Here is a 21,047-nt window from a genome sequence, read left to right as displayed (position 1 = left end):
GGAGAAGAGAGAGAGAAGACAATGTCTGACAAAGTAGGGCTTAGTCTGAGGGTTGGGAGGCGGGGACAGGGAGACAGTGGGTGAGGGTGAAGAGCTGGGGCTGCAAGAGCCACCCTGAAAAACCTGTGTCCATGCTGTGAGTGACAGGAACTAGAGGAGGTTTGGGAGCAGGAGATGGACATGGCTGAAGTTGGGTTCTAGAAGGGCGGGTATCCAACCCCTGGGCCCCTAAGTGACCGCCAGAAAGCACACACACACCAGACACCAGTTCTCGACTGTTAGTCATCACGCCATGCCCTCTGGCTGCCACGGTGAGGGCGGTGGTCAGGACAGAGAGCGGACCTGGGGAGGAAGTGAGGTCCAGATTCAGTGGGTCTGGGCTTCTTGTAGGGGGCGACAGAGGAGGGACTCGGAAGCCTCAGCCCAGGCTGAACGCTTCCTGGCGGGGCGGCAACGCAGCCCTGACCAGGCTGGATGCAGCTCCGGGCGGGTCTCGGGGCCTCGGGGGCCGGGTGGGCGGCAGTCAAGAGAGCTGCTTGTCCGGGTTCATCAGTTGCTCCACCTCCCGCATGAACCGCAGACACAGCTCTTCCTGCCAGGGCAGAGCCACGCACTGCACAGCCACAGGCAGCCCCACGCTCTTCCTCACAACCTGCAGGGGACACAGGCATCAGGACCTGAGGTCTCAAGGCAGGGCCCCACCCAGACCTAGGAAGCGACCCAGCTGGGGAGGAAGGGCAGCACAGCAGGGCCCGCCCACAGTCTCTAGGGGTCCTGTGTTAAGAAAGGCCGACAAGGCCTGTGCCTGCTTATACTGTCCTCTCCACTAGAGGAAGGGGTCCCGCGTGGGAGACGTGGGGAAGAGACTCGCCTTCTGCAGCATCTTGTCCCAGATATCCCCAAAGTAGCCCTTGTAAAGCTGCAGCTGGGCCTCGTCCTCGGCGGTCACCGTGGTGACAGGTACCACCCCCGCGGGGAAGTCCAGGCAGTTGTAGAGCAGAGTATAGCTGACGGCCCCTGAGACACAGCACAAGGGGCTGGAGCAGGTCAGCCGACCTTCCATGATGACTGTCCGCTCCGAGCCCCCATCTTCCACCCTAAGAGATGGCACTGGCCTCCACCAGCAGGGAGGGGTTCTCTCCTAGGGCTGAGACTTGAGTGAGAGGGACAAAGCCCAGGAACCTGAATTCAGGGCAGGCTGGAGAGCCAGCTAGTGCTTGCCCTGTGCTTCCCCCACTGCAGCTTCATTGCTGTTTTCTTGGTTTACCTAAACCCCACCTGGACTTCAAATACCACCTCCCAAAACCATAGACTCTGTAACAAGATCTCCAACTTGAGTATCGCTGAGGACGAGGGGCTCATTCCCTCCCAAGGCATACCACCTGACTCCCATCTCTCCAGCCAACCAGACTGCGAGCCTATCGGGGGTGGAGTCCTCCCCCAGGGTTCCTCTCCTCCTACTGCCCAGCAACCCCACCAGGCACAGGGCGGAACTCAGAAAAGAAGAGACAGGTGAGAGGTACGTGATGGGGCTGCCAGCCTCACCTGTGGCCTTGCCTGGGCCATTCAGGTCCAGAGCAGGGCCCAGCATGGGGGTGAGCAGCACATCCAGCTCCAGGGCTCTCCACTGGGCCATCACGGAGTGCCGGTATACCTGCAGAGGACACCCACATGCCCAGTGAAGCACTCAGACCCAACCCATCACATGGATTCTGCAGTACAGGCACTGAGGCGGGGTGACTGGCCCCATGCCTGCCCCAGATCTGAACTGAACCACATAGGATGGAGGACCTCGGGATACTCAGACAGGAATGCTTTCAGGGGGCATCAGATGCTCCACGGAACCACAGAGACCACTCTTCCTGCCAGGTTGGGGCCACGGAGTGTTGGTTACAGGCAGCACCAGAGTGGCAAAGAGGTGTCCAGGGCAGGAGTCCCACTCAGGCTGACCCAGGCCCTTAGGATGGGCCTCCTGGCAAGTGAGGGTCACAGAGCAGGCCCCAAACGGCCCAATTCAGGGAGTGGGAGCAGGGGATGATGGGCCACTCCAGGGGACCAGAGGGACCAGTGTCCAAGAGACCCCGAGGCATATGCCCTGTCCGGCCCCACCCCCACCCGCCCTACTCTAGTCCAGGGGCTCTGGCCTCACCTCAATCTCATGATGCAGTTCCCAGAGCTTTCCGGCTGACCTGGACAGAGGGAGTGGAGTCACCGACCATGATGATCACAGCCATGGGGATTAGCAACATCAGGCCCCTACTCTCAAAACCTCCCAGATTTCCTTCCTTCTCAGACCCTTCTCAATTCCAGGGCACTCTGAGAAGAAAGCAGTGCAGGGCAGAAGTTCTAATCCCTAAGTTCATATCCCATGGAGTCCCCAAGAGGGACTTAGGCCAGACCCTCAGCTACTCTTAGGACACAGAGCTGCCTGAGGTCCTCAATGCCTGGTGGTGAGAGAGGAATGGGCTTCCCCTGTGGCTCAGCGGTAAAGAAGCCACCTGCAGTGTAGGAGCCACAGGAGACACAGGTTCAATCACTCGGTAGGGAAGATCCCCTGGAGGAGGGCATGGCAACCCACTCCAGTATTCTTGCCTGGAGAAGCCCTTGGACAGAGGAGCCTGGCGGGCTCCAGTCCATTGAGTCACAAAGAGCTGGGCACAACTGAAGCGACTTAGCACACACACGTGAAAGAGAAGGCAAGTCCACAAGTTGTAAGGGCCCGAGAATCAGGCAATTTACTCCCATCTTTTCTGGCTTGAGGCCCCAAGGGGCAGGCAGGAGCCAGCACAGTGCAGTTCAGTCTCTAAGACCAGCACCTCTCACGGGTCCCCAATATCCCCCGCTCCTTGCCACCCACTAGCTCCTTTCTGGGCCTTTCCACCCATGTCCAGGCAGGGCAATCTCCTCCTCTTCATCCTCTCCCAACCTTGCTCTCCTTCAGGTCTTTACTCTCCAATCCTGTATCTTGCTAAGACATCTTTAAGACTGCCCCCCACTCCCCGCCCAAGGCCACAGAGGTTGCCACCCTGCTTAGACCACTTCCAGCCTCAAAAGCTACTTCTCCCATCATTTCCCATCGGAAAGCACTTGGACCCAGGTCAGGGGGACAGTTGTACAGGCATCTGGGCGTGGGAAACACTCTTACCGAGACTTCATACTGTTGAGAAAGGATGATAGCCTTGGGAGCTGCAAAAGAACAGACACTGGCAGTGCCTAGACTTTAGTCCAGGTGTAGCAATAATCTTCAGGCCAAGCCACCTAGGCCTCCTCCCTCTGTCCCTCCCCGCAGGCCCCAGGTCAGCACTCCTCTCAGCAAGCAGGTTGGCTGAAGATTGAAAAGCATGAGGGGAGGAAAAGAGATAGGGTGGGGGCTGAGAAGAGGAGGCTAAGGGAAGGGGGAAAGAGCCCAGTGGTGCCCACCCTTCCACTCCTTGTGCCCTCACCAGAGGTTTCATCATGAAAGCCAGCAGTCCTTTAAGCCATCCGGGCAGCCTCAGAATTGAGATCAAGTCCCCCAAGCAGGGATCCACGAAATCACCTTTGCTGGGAGACAAAGGGTCCAGTCCAGGTGCATCCACCCGAGGCGGCTCCTGGCTCACCCCCACCTGCGGCATCCCCAGCCTCCACTCAGTGACTCTACCTCCCTCCTCACCAGACTCCGGTAGCCACAGCCTCCAGCCCCTTCATCCCAGCCTCTCCTTTCCAATATGTGACATATGTCTGCAGACCCTTTGGGATGCTTAGGCTCCACCCATACCCACTGGAGCTCCCCAAGGCAGGGCTCCCTGTCTCCCTGCATTGCAAACTCAGCTCAGAGCAATAAGAACTGTGGGCAGCATCTCCCTGGCCTGAAGATACTGCCAAGGGCATCCCCCCACAGATGCTGACGCCAGCCTGGAGGCACGAGTGGTGTAATACCGAGTGGGTACAGTAATCCTTGCCTCTGAGGCTATCTCTGCTCTCCATCTCAGGGAAAGGTCTCAGGCAGCTGATTCTGGAGCCTCACCCCAAGGGCCAAACTGAGGGGTAGCCCTTTCCACTGAAGTGAAAGTTGCTCAGTCGTGTCCAACTCTTTGCAACCTCATGGAATAGTCCATGGAATTCTCCAGGCCAGAATAGTGGAGTGGGTAGCCGTTCCGTTCTCCAGGGGATTTTCTCAACCCAGGGATCAAACCCAGGTCTCCCACATTGCAGGTGGATTCTTTACCAGTTGAGCACCAGAGAAGCCCAAGAATACTGGAGTGGGTATCCCTTCTCCAGTGAATCTTCCCGACCCAGGAATCGAACCGGGGTCTCCTGCATTGCAGGCAGATTCTTTACCAGCTAAGTTACCAGGGAAGCCTCCCAAACCATACTTGGCTACTGGCTGAAGTCCTGAAGATGCCCCCAGGAGGCATCTTTACAGACCTGCCCTGCCCTCATCAGCCTTTAGAACTGAAAACATCCCCGTGGGACCAGCTTCTCAAATATGAGCTCTACAAAGCCCGGTAAAGCTGGTGTAGTCCAATCTTCTGACTTTTCAGACAAGAAAACAGATCCTGGTCAAAGGCGGAAGACGTGGCACAAATCCAAGGAGTGTGGAGTAACAGCAGGTCTACACCCCTGCCCTCCTGCTTGACTCCACCCTTGTTTCTCAAATGTCCCCAATAGATAAGCAACTTTCTACACAACTCAGCCCAGGGCGAGGCCAGGGCTGCTCAATCCTGCCTCTCCCCGCACTGGCACCTTTCCAAAGTCTCCCTGACAAGGCAGCTCTAGGCTCAGCTTGAAGCCAGAGGGATGGTAAGGTCCCTGCCCAGAAAGCTCCAGGCCTTCTTCAGGTTCTGCCAAGGCCTGTCCTCCATCTTCCCCAGTGGCCTGTCCCAGGGAGGAACACAGCACTCACCTGCTCTCCCTGCATCTACCCATGTCCTGATCCCACCACCCACCCCCAAACCCAGTCACTCACAAGTTCTGTAGGAAGGTCGCTCCGCCATCACTGAACAGTCCGCCCGTGCCCAGGGTCTCCAGAGCATGGGGTACGTTGCTCGGCAGGAAGGGAACCAGCTGCAGAGATGGAGGCATGTAAGGTTCCCAGACCTAGAAACCCTTGGGCCCCACCCCCTAAGACACACTGTCCAGGCAGCCCTCAGCCCTCAGCCCTCACGGCACCCTCACTGGAGCCACAGAGGCACCCTTGTTGGCCCTGATAACTCCCCATAAGATGCGTATCCTGAGAGGAGTCTAGAACCACATATAAGCCTGTCTCAGGTGAATGGCCCCCAGCCTGCCATCTCAGGGCCCTGAGAACCCCTGGACAGCTGTGCACCACTGTTTGTGGTTGACGAGGAAGGGCCACTCCATGCAGCTCCCACATCCCAGCTCAGAGGTGAGGTTACCATCAAGCATGCACCCCAATACTTCCGACCAGCCCCTTTTTACTGATCCCCCAGGGATCGAATTTGCGACCTCAATCTCAGATCAGGGTGCAAGGGTGCCAGGGATGGGTGGCAGCCATGGGTACCTAGAAGGCTTCCCTGAAGGAGGGGCAATGCCAGGACCTGTGGGTTCCCCCTCCCCTAGCATACCGTGTGGCCAGCAACCTCAAGTCTCTGCTTGGTCTCCAGCAGGGCCCGCTTCATGGCCGGCGTGGGCATGGTATAGTTGTCAGTCTCATAATACCCTACACGCAGGGGCTGAGAGCTCCTGTAGACCTGGGGGCAGCACACACGAGTCAGAGTCAGGTCAGGAGACGGTGGCCCGAAGCAGGGCTCCCAGAGCTCAGAGCCATTACTCAGCCCCAGACACAGCTGTGAGGCTGCTGCCCAGATCCCCCAAAAACTGACCGCCAGGGAGGCCAGCCCCTGCTTTGTCTGACCCCTTCACAAAACACCTTCCCAGTGACTCTGCAGGTGGACAGAGCAAGAAGGAGGATTCCACAGGCTTCAGGTCTAGATAGAGAGACAGGCCCTGAGCAGGGGTGGGACTTGCCCCAGGCCACTCGTCAGGGTAGAGTGGCAACATCAGGGTGGAAACCCCGGCGTCCACAGCCTGTTTCAAGGATGCAAGTCCTGGCTCCCATAATAGATTGTTCCAGACCTTGGGACAGGGGCCTCATTGCCTCTCCTCCCTCTTGGGAAGGGGCCCTTGGGTAGAGTTAGAACATCTCCTCAACTGAGGAGTGGGAGCTTGCCCTCTCTCGCCCCAGCCCAGATCTCATGCTGCCCAGGGGTCCTCACCCCTTCCCAGGCAAGAGGTCTGTAGGGAGTAATGCCAGACCGCTGAGAAATAGCACTTACATCACACAGCTTACGCAGTCTACATAAACATGGCTTTACTATACCTCCTGGAAGAGGGGATGGCAACCCACTCCAGTATTCTTGCCTGGAGAATTCCCATGGACGGAGGAGCCCCAAGGGCTACAGCCCATGGGGCTGCAGAGTCAGACACGATTGAGTGGCTAAGCACACACTATAGCACTCTCTAGCTTGACTACTCCTGAAATCTGCTCGTAAAGGACAGATAACTTTATTAGTCATTCTTAAAAGACCCGTCAGCTCTTCAATAGGATCACCTAACAACAGTTCATTCTCCAAGACTCCTTGAACTGCTCTCCTCAGAATCCTCACCTCGCTGCACCCACCAGTCCTAACCAATTACATTATGACCCAGTCCTAACCAACCCCCTACACTGACATGAAGTTAAAGTGACTCAGTCGAGTGCGACTCTTGGCGACCCCATAGACTATATACTCCATGGAATTCTCCAGGCCAGGACACTGGAGTGGGTAGCCTTTCCCTTCTCCAGGGGATCGTCCCAACACAGGGATTGAACCCAGGTCTCCCGCATTACCGGCGGATTCTTTACCAACTGAGCTATCATTGGCATATCCACCAACAAACTAACGTCAATATTCTAACTTGGTGCTCCTTCCCCATGCTACTAAGGCTCTGTGTGGGCAGCGCCCTCCCTCACCACAGACAGTAATACACTTGGCCTTATCTGATCCACAGGCTGTTTGGTGATATCTAGGGGGAGCCAGTATCTGACAGATCCCGGCCCACAGATCCCAGCTTTCTCTGGGAGAGAGATCGCTCTGCTTTTAACTGTTCTTAACTCACTCAGCCTCTGTGCCAAGCATTCTGCTGGAGGCTGGGGATGGAGAAATGAATGCTGTTAAGAAAAGCTCCTATTTACTGGCTTGTCAAACATGGGACAGGTTCAGGTCTCTCTCAAGCTGTTCTTAGCCTCAAGGTCCCTCCTGTTCCACAGCGGCAGCCCCATGGCTCTGACTCCCAGCCAGCCAATTTGAAAGGCTCCGGATTTCCAAATGCAGGAAAGGGCACCATCTGGTGGCTGTTTGCAGAGGTGCTGCTGTGCTCGGTCACTCTCGTGTTCGACTCTGCAACCCCACGACTGTAGCCCACTAGACTCCTCTGTCCATGGGATTATCCTGGCAAGGATACTGGAGTGGGTTGCCATTTCCTTCTCCAGGGAATCTTCCCGACCCAGGGATTGAACCCATGCCTCCTGCATCTCCTGCACTGGCAGGTGGATTCTTTACCACTGTGCCACCACCGGGTATGGGCTAGTGCTGGCCTTAGACCCCCGGGGGCTGGTTTTCAAGAGACAGGGCCTCCCAGGCCTGCCTGCAAGGGCTCAGGAGCACCAGTGAGCCCCGAATCCATCCCCATGCCCACCCCCACCCCTGCTCACCTCCTCCCTGAAGGGCAAGGGGGGCACGGTGGGGTCCAAGCGGAACATGTCCTCACACAGCAGTGCTCGTAGGCATAGTGCCAGGCTCTCCACGTCCCGGGCCATAGGGCCGACTGCCAGCTGTACTGTGGGGCAGGGAGGGGAGGAGAGAGAGATCACGCAGCCCCAAGCGGTTCCGGGGCTGGGTCCAAACAAGGATTGGGCCGGAGCCCTGGAGTGTGAGCAGATAGGAGGTAGGAACCCAGACCTAGAGTGGCCTGGAGGCCCAACACTGCCCCAAGGAGAGGCAGGGGCAAAGGTGCAGACCCCCCTCCTCCAGGGCGCATTGGGAACCACAGACCTCACCTGCTACCTGTCCATAGACACAGCCCTTCAGGCCACTCTTGCTGGATAAGAAACACAAGATGTTGGAAATGGGAAATGGCCACCCCTTGCCCAACCCCACATCCAGTCAGCAGCCCCCAACTTTCTCACCACTTTGGAAACTAGGAACCAGGGGCTGGTGGTTCTGTGACACTACCTCCTAGCAAAACCCCAGTCTGGGAATCCCTGCCTGGGGATCCCTGAGCCCAGAGAGGTGGGAAGCTAGGCCAAGGTCACACAGCAGGACTCAGAGGCTGCCTCCACCCGCCACCTACATCCTACCTGAGGCGGTTCCCCGTGGGTTTGAGGCCGCAGATGCCACAGAAGGCTGAGGGAAAGCGGATGCTGCCTCCAATGTCGGTGCCTAAGCCCAGTGGGGAGCCCCCAGCGGCAATGAGGGCCCCCTCGCCCCCTGAGGAGCCACCTGGGCTCTTGGAAGAATTCCATGGGTTCATGGTCGGGCCAAAGAGGGGGTTACTGCAGTCAAAGCTGGAGGAAGCGGGAAGGGATCAGCCCCCGTCATGTGGGTACCAGTGCCCCTGCCCCCCGCCCTGCAGCCCTGGGACCCAACCTGAACATGGACTGGGGGACATTAGTGTGCACGAAGGGCAAGGCGCCCTGCAACTTCAGCACCTGCACCACCACACAGTCAGCCTCCGCTGGCACCCCCTGGTTCAGGCTCAAGCCCAGTGTCGAGTCCTGGCCCTGGAAGCATGGAGGGTGAGAGGGACATGGGTGATGAGCCAGGGGGCTTCAACACACAGAGTCTGCTCCCACCACCACCCCGCAGGCCAAGGCAGGACACACCTGCGGTGCCCTCGCAAGGCCTTTGGGCCTAGGACTTCCTCTGAGGGCCCAGGGTGACCCAGGGCCCAGAGCTGGCCGGCAGGCAGTGGGGCAGGGCGCACCTTATAGCTGAAGCACTCCTTGAGGCTCACGGGGACACCATAGAGCAGGCCCTGCCTTGGGACCTTGCACAGCTGAGCCTCACAGTCTGCCAGGTAGGTGGTCACACAGTTAGTCCCTTTGTTGACTTCCCAGGCCTGGGGAGGGAGAAATGGACATACGACAGAGTACAGTGAGGCTGGCTTCTTTCTTTATTTCAACAGTGGTAAAATTAACATAGTGTAAGATTGGCCTTTTCAAATATACACCCAGTGACAGGGTAACCATGAACATGACCCAGAGCCAGGAGCACAGAGGGTAAGTAGGCCCAGTACTGGCCCCGGAATCCTTGACCAGAGAGAACACTGGAATGCTGAGAGGGCAGCTGGCCAGGAGACTGGTGCTTGGTCCTGGAGGGAGACTGGTGGAAGACCAGGGTAATGGGGGAGACAAGAGGATGGTCTAGAGGGAGCTCTAAGAGGGAACAGACCAGACTCGGTGACTGATGGGGTGGGGGCGGAATAGGGAGGGAAGTCTGGGCTAAAAGCCAGGTTTCTAGGTAGGACAACATGCTCAGTGTCCCCAGCACACGCACACACACAGAGCCTTCTTTCTCTCTCTCTCTCTCATACACACACACAGCTCTGGCTTCCTCCCTCTCTCCCTAGCAGCCCTTGGCACTGTGGTCCCACCATGGCCCTCCAGACAGGTTTTCCCACAGCCTTGCACAGAGAGTGGAAGGAGCGGGGTCACTCCCTGGCCTTACCTTTCCCATGTAGGTGAAGAGCACAGCCTCAGGAGACAGGTCCCCACTGTGTAACTTCTGTACCAGTTGAGGCAGGGGCAGGGCCAGCAGCGCCTCCGAGTCCAGGTCAGGGTTCTGGGGAGACACCTCGGATCAGTCCCCTACTCCCCCCAGGCCCCATGTGCCTGCAGCAGACACCTATGGCCCATGCCCCCAAGTCCCAACACCTACCAAGCACGTGCTCACTATCACATGCCAGCCCATAACAGACATGCCCACCTATGGTTCTAACATCACAAATGTGCTCCAGCCTGGGCAGGCCCTTGCCACCTGTGGACAGTACAGATCTATCTCTTCCAGAAGCTCACTCAAGGGGGGCCCAGGGAGAGGCCACGCCCAGGCTGAGTAGTAGACCATTATGAAAATCATTCCCAGATGGCAATAGTGGTAAAGAACCCACCTGCCAATGCAGGAGACGTATGAGACAAGGGTTCAGCCTCTGGGTGGGGAAGAGTCTCTGGAGAAGGGTATGGCAACCCACTCCGGTATTCTTGTCTGGGGAATCCCATGGACAGAGGAGCCTGGCGGGCTACAGTCCATAGCATTGCAGAGAGTTGGACAAGACTGAAGCAGCTTAGCACAGTGGTTGCTGAATGTGGCCACACACCTTGTTGATGTGCTCTGTTTGGATTAAATGTTACCACCATTCCCATTGCACAGCTTAAAGAAACTGATGTTCACAGAGGGGAAGTGCCTTGATTAGGACTTACAGATAAACTACAGTTCTCTGCCCATTCAGCACAAGCTGCCCACTGGCTGTCCACCTGCACCTAACTACTCAACCCTTTGACAGGGGAGGAGAAAGAAGAAAACCCTGTCCTAGGTGGCTGGGGTTGAAGCTAGAGCCACATCGAAGAGAGAGGTTTTTTCCATTCATTCCATAAACATACATATTAGGCATCTACTCTGTACCAAGGACCATGCTAGACATGGGGATACAGCAGTGAACAAGAAAGTCACCTCCCAGCAAGGTGCAGAGTTGGGAGTGAGGAGATAATTGGGTGGCTCAGTGATAAAGAATCTGCCTGCAATGCAGGAGACCTGGGTTCAATCCCTGGGTCAGGAAGATCCCCTGGAAAAGGAAATGGCAACCCACTACAGTATTCTTGCTTGGAGAATCCCATGGACAGAGCCTGGGGGGCTACAGTCTATAGGGTTACAAAGAGTTGGACACAACTGAGCAGCTAACACACACGGGTCATTTATAAGTAAACAAATAAGAATTTTAGATAGCCAGAAACAAAGAAAATAACATGGATGTACTGAGTGGGCAGCACACAGGTAGAGAGGGTGGTCAGGGAAGAGCTCTCCGAAGGAGGAGGGACGTTGGTCCGACGCCCACTGCCAGGACTCAGAGGCCTCCAGAGTCCCTGGGATCAAAGCCCCTGCCTGCAGACTCCCGTGGCTTCCCCCTCAAGGCCTGTGGGTTAATTAGGAGAGCATCTGAGTTCAGCCACCACATCTCATCTCTACCCTCCTCTGCTCTTGCCAAACTCACCGGGGACTTCCTCGTTGCCCAATACAACAAACACTGGACTCTTCATTCTGCTCCGAGTCTCACGGAGGCATTCACAGGGCTGACTTCAGACTCCTCCTGGGCACAGGCATACCCCTTTCCCAGGGTTCCCTCCCTCCTCTACGCTGCTTCTGTCATCCACTCGTTCAGCCAGCCAACACACATGTTCTGAGCACCTACTCTGTGTTGAGCACTATGTTAGGGCTATGGATTTAGAGGCAGCCTGGACAGACAAGTCTCTGCTCTAGAGCTTACCTTCAAGAAAACAGATTAATTGAGAAAAATAATTTGAAAAAGAAGAAAAGAAATTTTAGTAACACAAGGGACATCCCTGATGGTCCAGTGGTTAAGAATCCGCCTTCTAGTGCAGGGGATGTAGATTCCATCCCTGGTTGGGGAACTAAGATCCCACATGTTGCAGGGCAACTACTGAGCCTGCATGCTCTGCAGTAGCAGTCCCCAGCCTTTTTAGCATCGGGGACCGGTTTCAAGGAAGACAATTTTTCCACAGGCAGGAGGGGTGGGAAGGAGGTATGGGGGTGGGGGGGGGGTGTTCATCAGTAATGCGAGCAATGGGGAGTAGCACACGAAGTTTCAGTCACCTGCCCCAGAGCTCACCTCCTGCCATGCAGCTGGCTCCCAAGCCACCACGGACTGCTACCGGCTGGTAGGGGCTGGGGACCCCTCCTCCAGAGCCTATGCTCCACAAGAGAAGCCTGCACACGGCAATCAGAGAAAGCTGGCATGCCGCAACGGAGACCCAGCAGAGCCAAGGTTTTTAAAATAAAATAAATTTTTAAATTAAAAAAATGAAAGTTAATAAATGATGGCAGATCACAATCAGCGTGAGAAAGGAAGTAAACAGAGTCTGTGACAGAAAGAACAGCGGACTGACTCAGATGCGCTGGGCAGGTGGAGACATTGTTTCAGCTATGACCTGAAGCACAAGAAGGAGCCAGACACAGGAAGAGGCAAAGGCTCCTGGAGGTTCCCCTGGGCACCTGCTCTTCCCTCTCTGATGCTGGGAGAAGTCATGCCTCCTCTTGGCTTCCACTCCAGGCCCTACACCTATCACATGGCCTCTAGATCATCTTCAGCCTCCAAATCGTCCTTCGCCTGACCCAGCTGAGCTCAGACCCGCTCACTGGGCTATTCCCTTTGTTCCCTCTGTTCCTGTGTCCTTCCCCTGAGCTCGCTGCCTCCTATCTCCTTTCCACCGGCTCCTCTTCACACAAGGAAGGACGCTGCCATTTGTCCTATCAGTCACCACGCCCCTAAGTAGCTCTGGAAAATGGCCACCTCTCTGTCTCCTCTACTGAGACCCTTGCCACTGCTGACCCTTTCTCTACTGGGTCACACAGAGGCCACCTAGCTGGCTTCTCTGCCCAAGCTTTGTCACCAGACTACACAGCACAACGATGACCTCGCCTTGCCTGTCCTCTTCAGGTTGCCTCCCACCACAAGGTCCAGGAGACGTTTCTAAGCTGAGGTCCTGTCAGAACCTCCTGTGCCCCTCAGTGTGACACAGCCCACTCACTCCCACCTCATGCCCAAAGCTGAACACCCATTGCACACACCCACCACATAGCCTTTGAAATCCAGCCTCAGTATCAGGAATATGCTACTGCTTCCCCAAATTTGTTAAAGGGATACAACACTTACTTGGGATTCTTTTTTGTTTTCTTTTTTTTAATGATACAAGGAGCTACAAGGAGAAAAAAAATGGATCCATGATCTACCCCCAACATATTAGATAACCCCTGTGTGCTAAATCACTTCAGTCATGTCTGACTGTGGCCCCATGGACTGTAGCCCGCCAGGCTCCTCTGTCCATGGGATTCTTCAGGCAAGAATACTAGGGTGGGTAGTCATGCCCTTCTCTAGGGGATCTTCCCGACCCAGGGATTGAATCCAGGTCTCTGCACTGCAGGAAGATTCTTTACAATCTGAGCCATCAGGGAAGCCCAGACAACCCCTGATGACTTTTTTTTTAAGATATGCAAAATGGAAAGGAAACACTCCCCCCACCTCTAGGACCACCCTGACAAGTCCCTCTTCTGAAAGGGAAACCATAGTTAAGTTTCTGATGAACCCTCAAAGGGGGAAAAAAAATGTTTGTGAAGAACCCACAATGTATATAGTTGTTTATATATATTCTATTTTTGGACAGAAGGATCATACTATATACGCAGTTCTATGCCTTGCGTTTCTCCACTCACAATGAAAATAGCAAGATTTTTTTTCCGATTATATAAATATGTGCTCATTGTAAAAAACGAAAAACGGCCTACCAGTTTGTGGAAGAAAGTAAAAATCACCAGAAAGCCCACCACACTGGGGTAATGACCACCAGGAGCCTGATCACCACCATTCCCCACCTCACCCAGGGTGTCCACAGAGGCTCTGTGCATCTCAGCTAGAAGCTGTCGGGGAGCTCCTCTCAATTCTCAGCACAAATGTTCATTCTTTTCTCTGCTCTTCTGTGTTGACAGTTGATGACACTGTTGCTAACAGCTATTTTTAAGTCTTCAACTAGTTATCAGGCAGCTGAGACATTTTCTCTTTCACAAGACACTAGAGTAAGTCTGCATGTCCAGGAGGCCAATCTAAGAACATGGAGGAAATCAAAATTTATATGGAGAATGCAGGGAAGCATACAAATAAGATCTCACCAAGCATGTGGCCATCTGTATGCCTTTTTTTCCAAGCATAGGATATTACAGCTATCATTGAATCACTGCCCCTTCTCAACCTGTTTTTCTCCTGAACCACCTACTGTCCTAATTTCAGATACCCTAGATGGTCCTCCAAGTTTTTTTTTTTTTTCATTCATGGTTCCCTGGTGGCTCAGACGGTAAAGCGTCTGTCTACAATGTGGGAGACCTGGGTTTGATCCCTGGGTCGGGAAGATCCGCTGGAGAAGGAAATGGCAATCCACTCCAGTACTATTGCCTGGAAAATCCCATGGACAGATGAGCCTGATAAGTTACAGTCCACGGGGTTGCAAAGAGTCGGACATGACTGAGCAACTTCACTTTATGGTTTATTGTTGTTATTTTTTTTATCACTTCTATTCTATTTCAAGATATACGTTCCATTCAATCATGTGACCACTGACATTGACTGAAACAAAAACCAGACTGTTCTTTCATTCATTTACTGACTTGTTTTGTAATCAGCTTCAAGTTGGTCTTGGAGATGCCAGGAGGTGGAACTACAGGTCAGATCCAGTTGAAGGGAGAGGCATTTGTAATCCAGTGGGATTTTGACAAAGGGGCTTGTAAGGTCTGTGCAGGAAGGGCATTCAGGTTAAAACCAGAGGTGCAGAGGCGCCGAGGTGTGGGCAAGTGGGATGGCTCTCCCAGTCGTCACGGTCTATCAGTGGAAGTCCCTCACTTCAGTCTAGAAAGGACATTAAAACTTACTTAGGGGGCTTCCCGGGTGGCTCAGTGGTAAAGAATCTACCTGCCCGTGCAGGAGATAAGGGTTCAATCCCTGGTCCAGAAAGACCCCACACGCCGTGTAGCAGCTAAGCCCATGTGCCACAACTACTGAGCCTGCGCTCTAGAGCCCAAGAACCATAACTATAGAAGTCCATGCACCCTAAAGCTCATGTTCATCAACAAGAGAAGGCACAGCAATGAGAAGCCCACATGCCAAAAGCAGGGAGTAGCCCCAGCTCACACAGCTAGAGAAAAGCCTGCGCAGCAACGACAACCCAGCACCGTCAAAAATAAAACAACTCATTCAGGCAGTAAGGTGGAAGCAAATGGGCAAACGCATGTTACAGATTAAGCCTCACATGGTCAACAGGGCGTATGAAAAGCATACTCCACTCTAAAGTTGCTCTAGAGTCCCAAAAGAGATGAACCATTTTGTGATGTTCAGGAGGCGCTTGGGACCTCCCCTCCTCCAGCAGCACCTTGGGACACAGGACGTATCTGGGTCCCAACTCACTTCTCTGCAGTCTATCAGGCAGGAGCTGTACCACAGGCTGCTGTATTCACCCAGGGCCCTCCTGACCTCAAGGCCCCCTTCTCAGTGTGGGGCTGGGCTGAGAAAGCCCGAGAAGAAAGACTGTTGAAACAGCCTCAAAACCCCCAGCAGCTCCATCACCAAGCAGAAAGAGCCTTAGGGGTGGGATGGAGGAGGGCCTTCTCCCTAAGGTTATGTGTAAGCTCAGCTAAACTGCCCACCTTCCCCAATGGCTCAGTGGGTTAAGAATCTGCCTGCAGTGCAGGAGACACAGGGTTCGATCCCTGGGTTGGGAAGATGCCCTGGCGGAGGAAATGGTAACCCACTCCAGTGTTCTTGCCTGGAGAATCCATGGACAGGGGATTCTGGTGGGTATACAGACCATGGGTCAAAAAAGAGTTGGACATGACTGAGTAACTAAGTACACAAACTGTTCACCTCTTACTGATCCCAAAGCTGTTGTCTTCAAGACCTCAACCCCTGTGCTGACTGCTCAAAACAAGACCACTGAACTAGTTCTCCCTTTCTTCTGCCAGTCATCGGAAAACCAAAAGGGAATTTCCCTATGTACTCATCTGGAAAAGCCAAGCTTTGGTGTTCTGAGGTCAGGCTCTGACCCACAGAGGGTGTTTAAACAGCTTTTGGTATTTCAAGGCCAAAACCTGCCCTGGAAGTTACTGCTGTGTTGTTGTTCAGTCACTGTCATGTCCTGCTCCTTGCAACCTCATAGACTGCAGCATGCCAGGTTCCTGTGTCCCTCACTATCTCCTGGAGTTTGCTTAAATTCATATCCATTGAGTCCATGATGCTATCTAACCATCTCTTCCTCTGATCCCCACCCCATTCTCCTTTTGCCTTCAATCTTTCCCAGCATCAGGTCTTTTCCAATGAGTCAGCTCTTCGCATGAGGCGGCCAAAGTACTGGAGCTTCAGCTTTAGCATCAGTCCTTCCAATGAATATTCAGGATTGATTTCTTTTAGGAAATCTACCATGGAAGTTCAGTTCAGTTCAGTTTAGTCGCTTAGTCATGTCTGACTCTTTGCGATCCCATGAACCGCAGCATGCCAGGCCTCCCTGTCCATCACCAACTCCTGGAGCCCACCCAAATCCATGTCCATCGAGTCAGTGATGCCATCCAGCCATCTCATCCTCTGTCCCCTTCTCCTCCTGCCCTCAATCTTTCCCAGCATCAGGGTCTTTTCCAATGCGTCAGCTCTTCCCATCAGGTGGCCAAAGTATTGGAGTTTCAGCTTCAACATCAGTCCTTCCAATGAACACCCAAGACTGACCTCCTTTAGGATGGACTAGTTGGATCTTCTTGCAGTTCAAGGGACTCTCAAGAGTCTTCTCCAACACCACAGTTCAAAAGCATCAATTCTTTGGTGGTCAGCTTTCTTTATAGTCCAACTCTCACATCCATACATGACTACTGGAAAAACCATAGCCTTGACTAGATGGACTTTTGTTGGCAAAGTAATGTCTCTGCTTTTGAATATGCTGTCTAGGTTGGTCATAACTTTCCTTCCAAGGAGTAAGCGTCTTTTAATTTCATGGCTGCAGTCACCATCTGCAGTGATTTTGGAGCCCAAAAAAATAAAGTCAGCCACTGTTTCCACTGTTTCCCCATCTAATTGCCATGAAGTGATAGGACCGGATGCCATGATCTTAGTTTTCTGAATGTCGAGTTTTAAGCCAACTTTTTCACTCTCCTCTTTCACTTTCATCAAGAGGCTCTTTAGTTCTTCACTTTCTGCCATAAGGCTGGTGTCATCTGCATATCTGAGGTTATTGATATTTCTCCTGGCAATCTTGATTCCAGCTTGTACTTCCTCCAGCCCAGCGTTTCTCATGATGTACTCTGCATAGAAGTTAAATAAGCAGGGTGACAATATACAGCCTTGACGTACTCCTTTTCCTATTTGGAACCAGTCCAGTTCTAACTGTTGCTTCCTGACCTGCATACAGATTTCTCAAGAGGCAGGTCAGCTGGTCTGGTATTCCCATCTCTTTCAGAATTTTCTACAGTTTATTGTGATCCACACAGTCAAAGGCTCTGGCATAGTCAATAAAGCAGAAATAGATGTTTTTCTGGAATTCTCTTCCTTTTTCCATGATCCAGCAGATGTTGGCAATTTGATCTCTGGTTCCTCTGTCTTTTCTAAAACCAGCTTGAACATCAGGAAGTTCATGGTTCACGTATTCCTGAAGCCTGGCTTGGAGAATTGTAAGCATTACTTTACTAGCATGTGAGATGAGTGCAATTGTGCAGTAGTTTGAGCATTCTTTGGCATTGCCTTTCTTTGGGATTGGAATGAACACTGACCTTTTCCAGTCCTATGGCCACTGCTGAGTTTTCCAAATTTGCTGACATATTGAGTGCAGCACTTTCACAGCATCATCTTTCAGGATTTGAAATAGCTCAACTGGAATTCCATCACCTCCACTAGCTTTGTTCGTAGTGATGCTTTCTAAGGCCCAGTTGACTTCACATTCCAGGATGTCTGGCTCTATGTGAGTGATCACACCATAGTGATTGTTTGGGTCGTGAAGATCTTTTTTGTACAGTTCTTCTGTGTATTCTTGCCACCTCTTCTTAATATCTTCTGCTTGTTAGGTCCATACCATTTCTGTCCTTTGCTGAGCCCATCTTTGCATGAAATGTTCCCTTGGTATCTCTAATTTTCTTGAAGAGATCTCTAGTCTTTCCCTTTCTGTTGTCTTCCTCTATTTCTTTGCATTGATCGCTGAGGAAGGCTTTCTTATCTCTCCTTGCTATTCTTTGTACCTCTGCATTCAGATGCTTATATCTTTCCTTATCGCTTCCTTTCTTTTCACAGCTATTTGTAAGGCCTCCTCAGACAGTCTTTTTTTTTTTTTTTTTCCCCAGTTCTTAAAAATAAGGAAAGACTGTTGCTCCAGAAGGAAACTGGATGCTTGGATCCAGGTGCTGATGATTGGAGCTGAAGTGAGGGAAAACCCACCCTTCTACTACCCCACACCCCTGCCAGCTGGTGGGTTCCTTGCAACCAAAAGGAGAGTTATGTAGGCAGAAACTGTGGGCAGATTCCTGCAGCTGCCCCCACACGTTCCTTGGAGCCGGTAGAACTCAGCTAGCTAGCTGCACAGGATTTGGAGTCTCCGGAGCTGCCGAGGTTCTCTAGGCTGGCCTGGCATCACTGCAAGGATCCCTGAGCAGGGTACCAGGGAGCTCTGCCTGAGAAGAAGGATCAGACAGTGATGAAGCTTTGCTCAAGTAGGTAGGGAAAGTGGCCAGTTTGGATTGAGTACCTAAAAATGAAATGATTGTGTACTTTCACTGATTGTGTGCCATGTCAATGAGTAAAGGCTAGAACCAGATATGTTCTTATTTCAATAAATAAATAAGGCATTTTCCTGGTCCAGGAATGGTATGGTGTAAATTCATACAGTATATCCAGCTAAAACCGCAAAGCAATCAAGGCCACAGCCAGGGCCTGGCATCCAAGGCCCGGGTCTCCCTAATCTTTCTTCCCTGCTCCTCTCCATTGGAATGAGGCTGGATGGTTCCACCAGGCATCTAGGTTCTAGTTCTAGCTCCTGCCTCATCTTGTCCCACCCAGATTCCATCCAACACCCCTTGGGGCAAGTCGTCTCTCTCGCAGCACATAGGAACTGAGCTTGGTATTTTGACTTGGAACTGAGTCCAGTGTGTCATACACCTAGAGGAAAGCCTCTTCTTCCAGGCCGCTTCCCTCACCCCCATACACACACTGAGCTGATCCAGAGGGAAAGAAGCTTGTTGACAGGTCACCCAGGGAAGGGCTGGAACTAAACCTATCCATGAAAGGAACTTATAACCCCTCCGACTCCACAGCCAGGTGGCAGGAGTCCACCTCAGCCAGCAACTCCCTGGGGGCTTGCGCAAGTCCCTGCCCAGCTCCCTCTGAGCATCCTTAATGAATTTGAACTGCAAGCTCTCAGAAATCCCTTGACCATCAATTACTTTATAAGTCCAAAGTCCTAAACCCAAGCATCCTATTGGTTCTCATCTTGCAGTTTAAGCTTCCTAGTAAGTCCATGTTCTTGAGATTATCTGGCACACAGCAAAGCTCCTCTTGGACCCAGTGAGGCGACAGCCTTCGACGACCTGCCCTGTCCCTTTCGTTTCCATTCCTCCCCTAGGCCCCACCTGGCTCAGAAAAGAGTACGGAATGCATGATGGCGAGAGGGGTGTCAGAAAGTTACAAACCTGCGCTGCCCACACCCCTGAGCTGCCGGCCGCCCGTCCCTCCGCGCGCCCGGGCGGCTCACAGCGCTGCTGCCACCCCGAGCCCTCCCCCTCCACACCGATTCCAACCCCGGCTGTCACCTGGAGCCGGAAGCGCTGCGCCGCCTTGTCCATGGTGTCCAGGGCCGCTTTCTGCCTCCGTCGTGCTCGGACCGCCGAGGCCCTCGCTGTCCGGCGACTAGACCAGCGCAGGGCCACGGCCGCCGCCACGAAGCAGCAGGCCAGGGCGGCCCCGGAGACGCCGGAGAGCGCGGCCCACAGTTCGCCCAGCACCATGATCTCTCGCCGCCGACCGCTGCCGCGGGCAACCGATGAGAAATCAGGGATCTCCGACTCCGCCGCAAAACCCGGCCTGGATCAGCCCGGGATCCAGCGCCCGCCTGAGCCGGAGGGGAGGCAGGGACGGTAGAGCTGCTCGGCCGAGCGCTGTTGCCTGGCAGCCGGCTGGAGACAGGTGGAGCGCAACGGTCAAGGCGAAGCGCCGCGGTTCCGCTGGGACGGCTCCCCAAGTTCTAAGGCTCTGGGCGGTGCGGAGAGGGAGGAGCACCTGCTTCCCGTGGGCGCCCTCGGAAGCTCAAGCCTAGCTGCCGTTCGGCGCCCCCGTCTGGCCTGGCCTCAGCCCGGTGCACCCAAGACCCTCAACTCAAGGAAGATGCTGTCCAACCGGAGCCACTTCGGGAAAGAGGATGGAGAGCAGCTACAGACTGTACTCGCGGACCTGATTAACCCTGCAAAGAATTTAGCAGTATCATTCCTGGAGAAGCTTGTCTTAGGCTGTGTACCGCAGGGCACTCGTCTCTCCCCTGCATGGGGCTTGGGGGTGCCAGCAGGAGAGGGGCACAGGATGTTTCTCTCAGGGAGTCCATCTGCTACCCACTCCCCTCCCCAGTCCTGGGACCCGATGTCTTTAGGGAGGTGGGGGGAGGGGAGCGGATTATCTATATACACACAATACTTCTCCAATCTAGGCCTCTCTCACAGGTCTTTATGTGCTCAATTTCATTCGTCCTCCCAATAGAGAGATGAGGAAAGCATTTTTATCATCCTCATTTACTAATGAGGTAACTGAGGACAAGAGGGATTAAATGACCCCCTCTGTGGGTCATGCAGGTGACTGAGTGGAGATTCAAACTCAGGTTTAATCCTAAACCATTGATCTTAACCATCAAGCTCTACTACCATGACTGCCCCTGGAAGTGAGGCTGTGTGGAGTGGAATGCGATGTGGGGAAGAGTGCTTTGTGGCTGGAAAATGCTGTTTGCCAAAACACTGCTGTTCATTCATCCAGTTCTATCTTTACCTCTGAACCCATGCTTTTTCCTTGAAAAGGAGGAATGCCTATAATGTAAGACTGTTAGGAGGAGTCTGTGAGATCCTGGCTGTGAACTGGGGAACTTGAGGGCGTACCAGATCTTCACTCTAGCCTCATGGAGCTCAAGGTCTGGTTGAGAAGGAAAAAAACATGCATAGAAAAAACAAAAGCCATGCTTCGGTGGAAATGCAGAAATCATGTGACATGAATCCAAACAGCAGTAAATA

At 53.4% G+C, this 21,047-nt stretch overlaps 1 protein-coding gene across 4 annotated transcripts; it reads right to left on the bottom strand.

The window, feature by feature from the left end:
* Positions 1–264: 264 nt before the first annotated feature.
* Positions 265–20,148, bottom strand: LOC138440315 (fatty-acid amide hydrolase 1). Of its 4 annotated transcripts, XM_069589578.1 has the most exons (15): positions 19,590–20,148; positions 9,711–9,824; positions 8,968–9,102; positions 8,631–8,764; positions 8,342–8,548; positions 8,042–8,082; positions 7,697–7,821; positions 5,568–5,693; positions 4,949–5,046; positions 3,444–3,543; positions 3,146–3,186; positions 2,150–2,189; positions 1,546–1,654; positions 872–1,017; positions 265–652 (listed from the first exon to the last, which is right to left on the bottom strand). In XM_069589578.1, exons 1-15 carry the CDS (start codon positions 19,782–19,784, stop codon positions 524–526), a joined length of 1,740 nt encoding a protein of 579 aa, XP_069445679.1. In that variant the 5' UTR covers positions 19,785–20,148; the 3' UTR covers positions 265–523. The 4 variants fall into 4 exon arrangements, with proteins under 4 accessions (XP_069445679.1, XP_069445668.1, XP_069445698.1 ...); XM_069589567.1 differs by lacking the exon at positions 872–1,017 and having other exon boundaries at positions 19,590–20,076; XM_069589597.1 differs by lacking the exons at positions 3,146–3,186; positions 3,444–3,543 and having other exon boundaries at positions 19,590–20,084.
* Between the last annotated feature and the right edge of the window lie 899 nt (positions 20,149–21,047).

The sequence above is a fragment of the Ovis canadensis genome, chromosome 1 (genome assembly GCF_042477335.2).
Source record: "Ovis canadensis isolate MfBH-ARS-UI-01 breed Bighorn chromosome 1, ARS-UI_OviCan_v2, whole genome shotgun sequence".
In the NCBI taxonomy this organism is placed as follows: domain Eukaryota; kingdom Metazoa; phylum Chordata; class Mammalia; order Artiodactyla; family Bovidae; genus Ovis; species Ovis canadensis.
The sequence above is the reverse complement of the archived record's forward strand: the minus strand, read 5'-3'. Positions and strand labels throughout refer to the sequence as shown.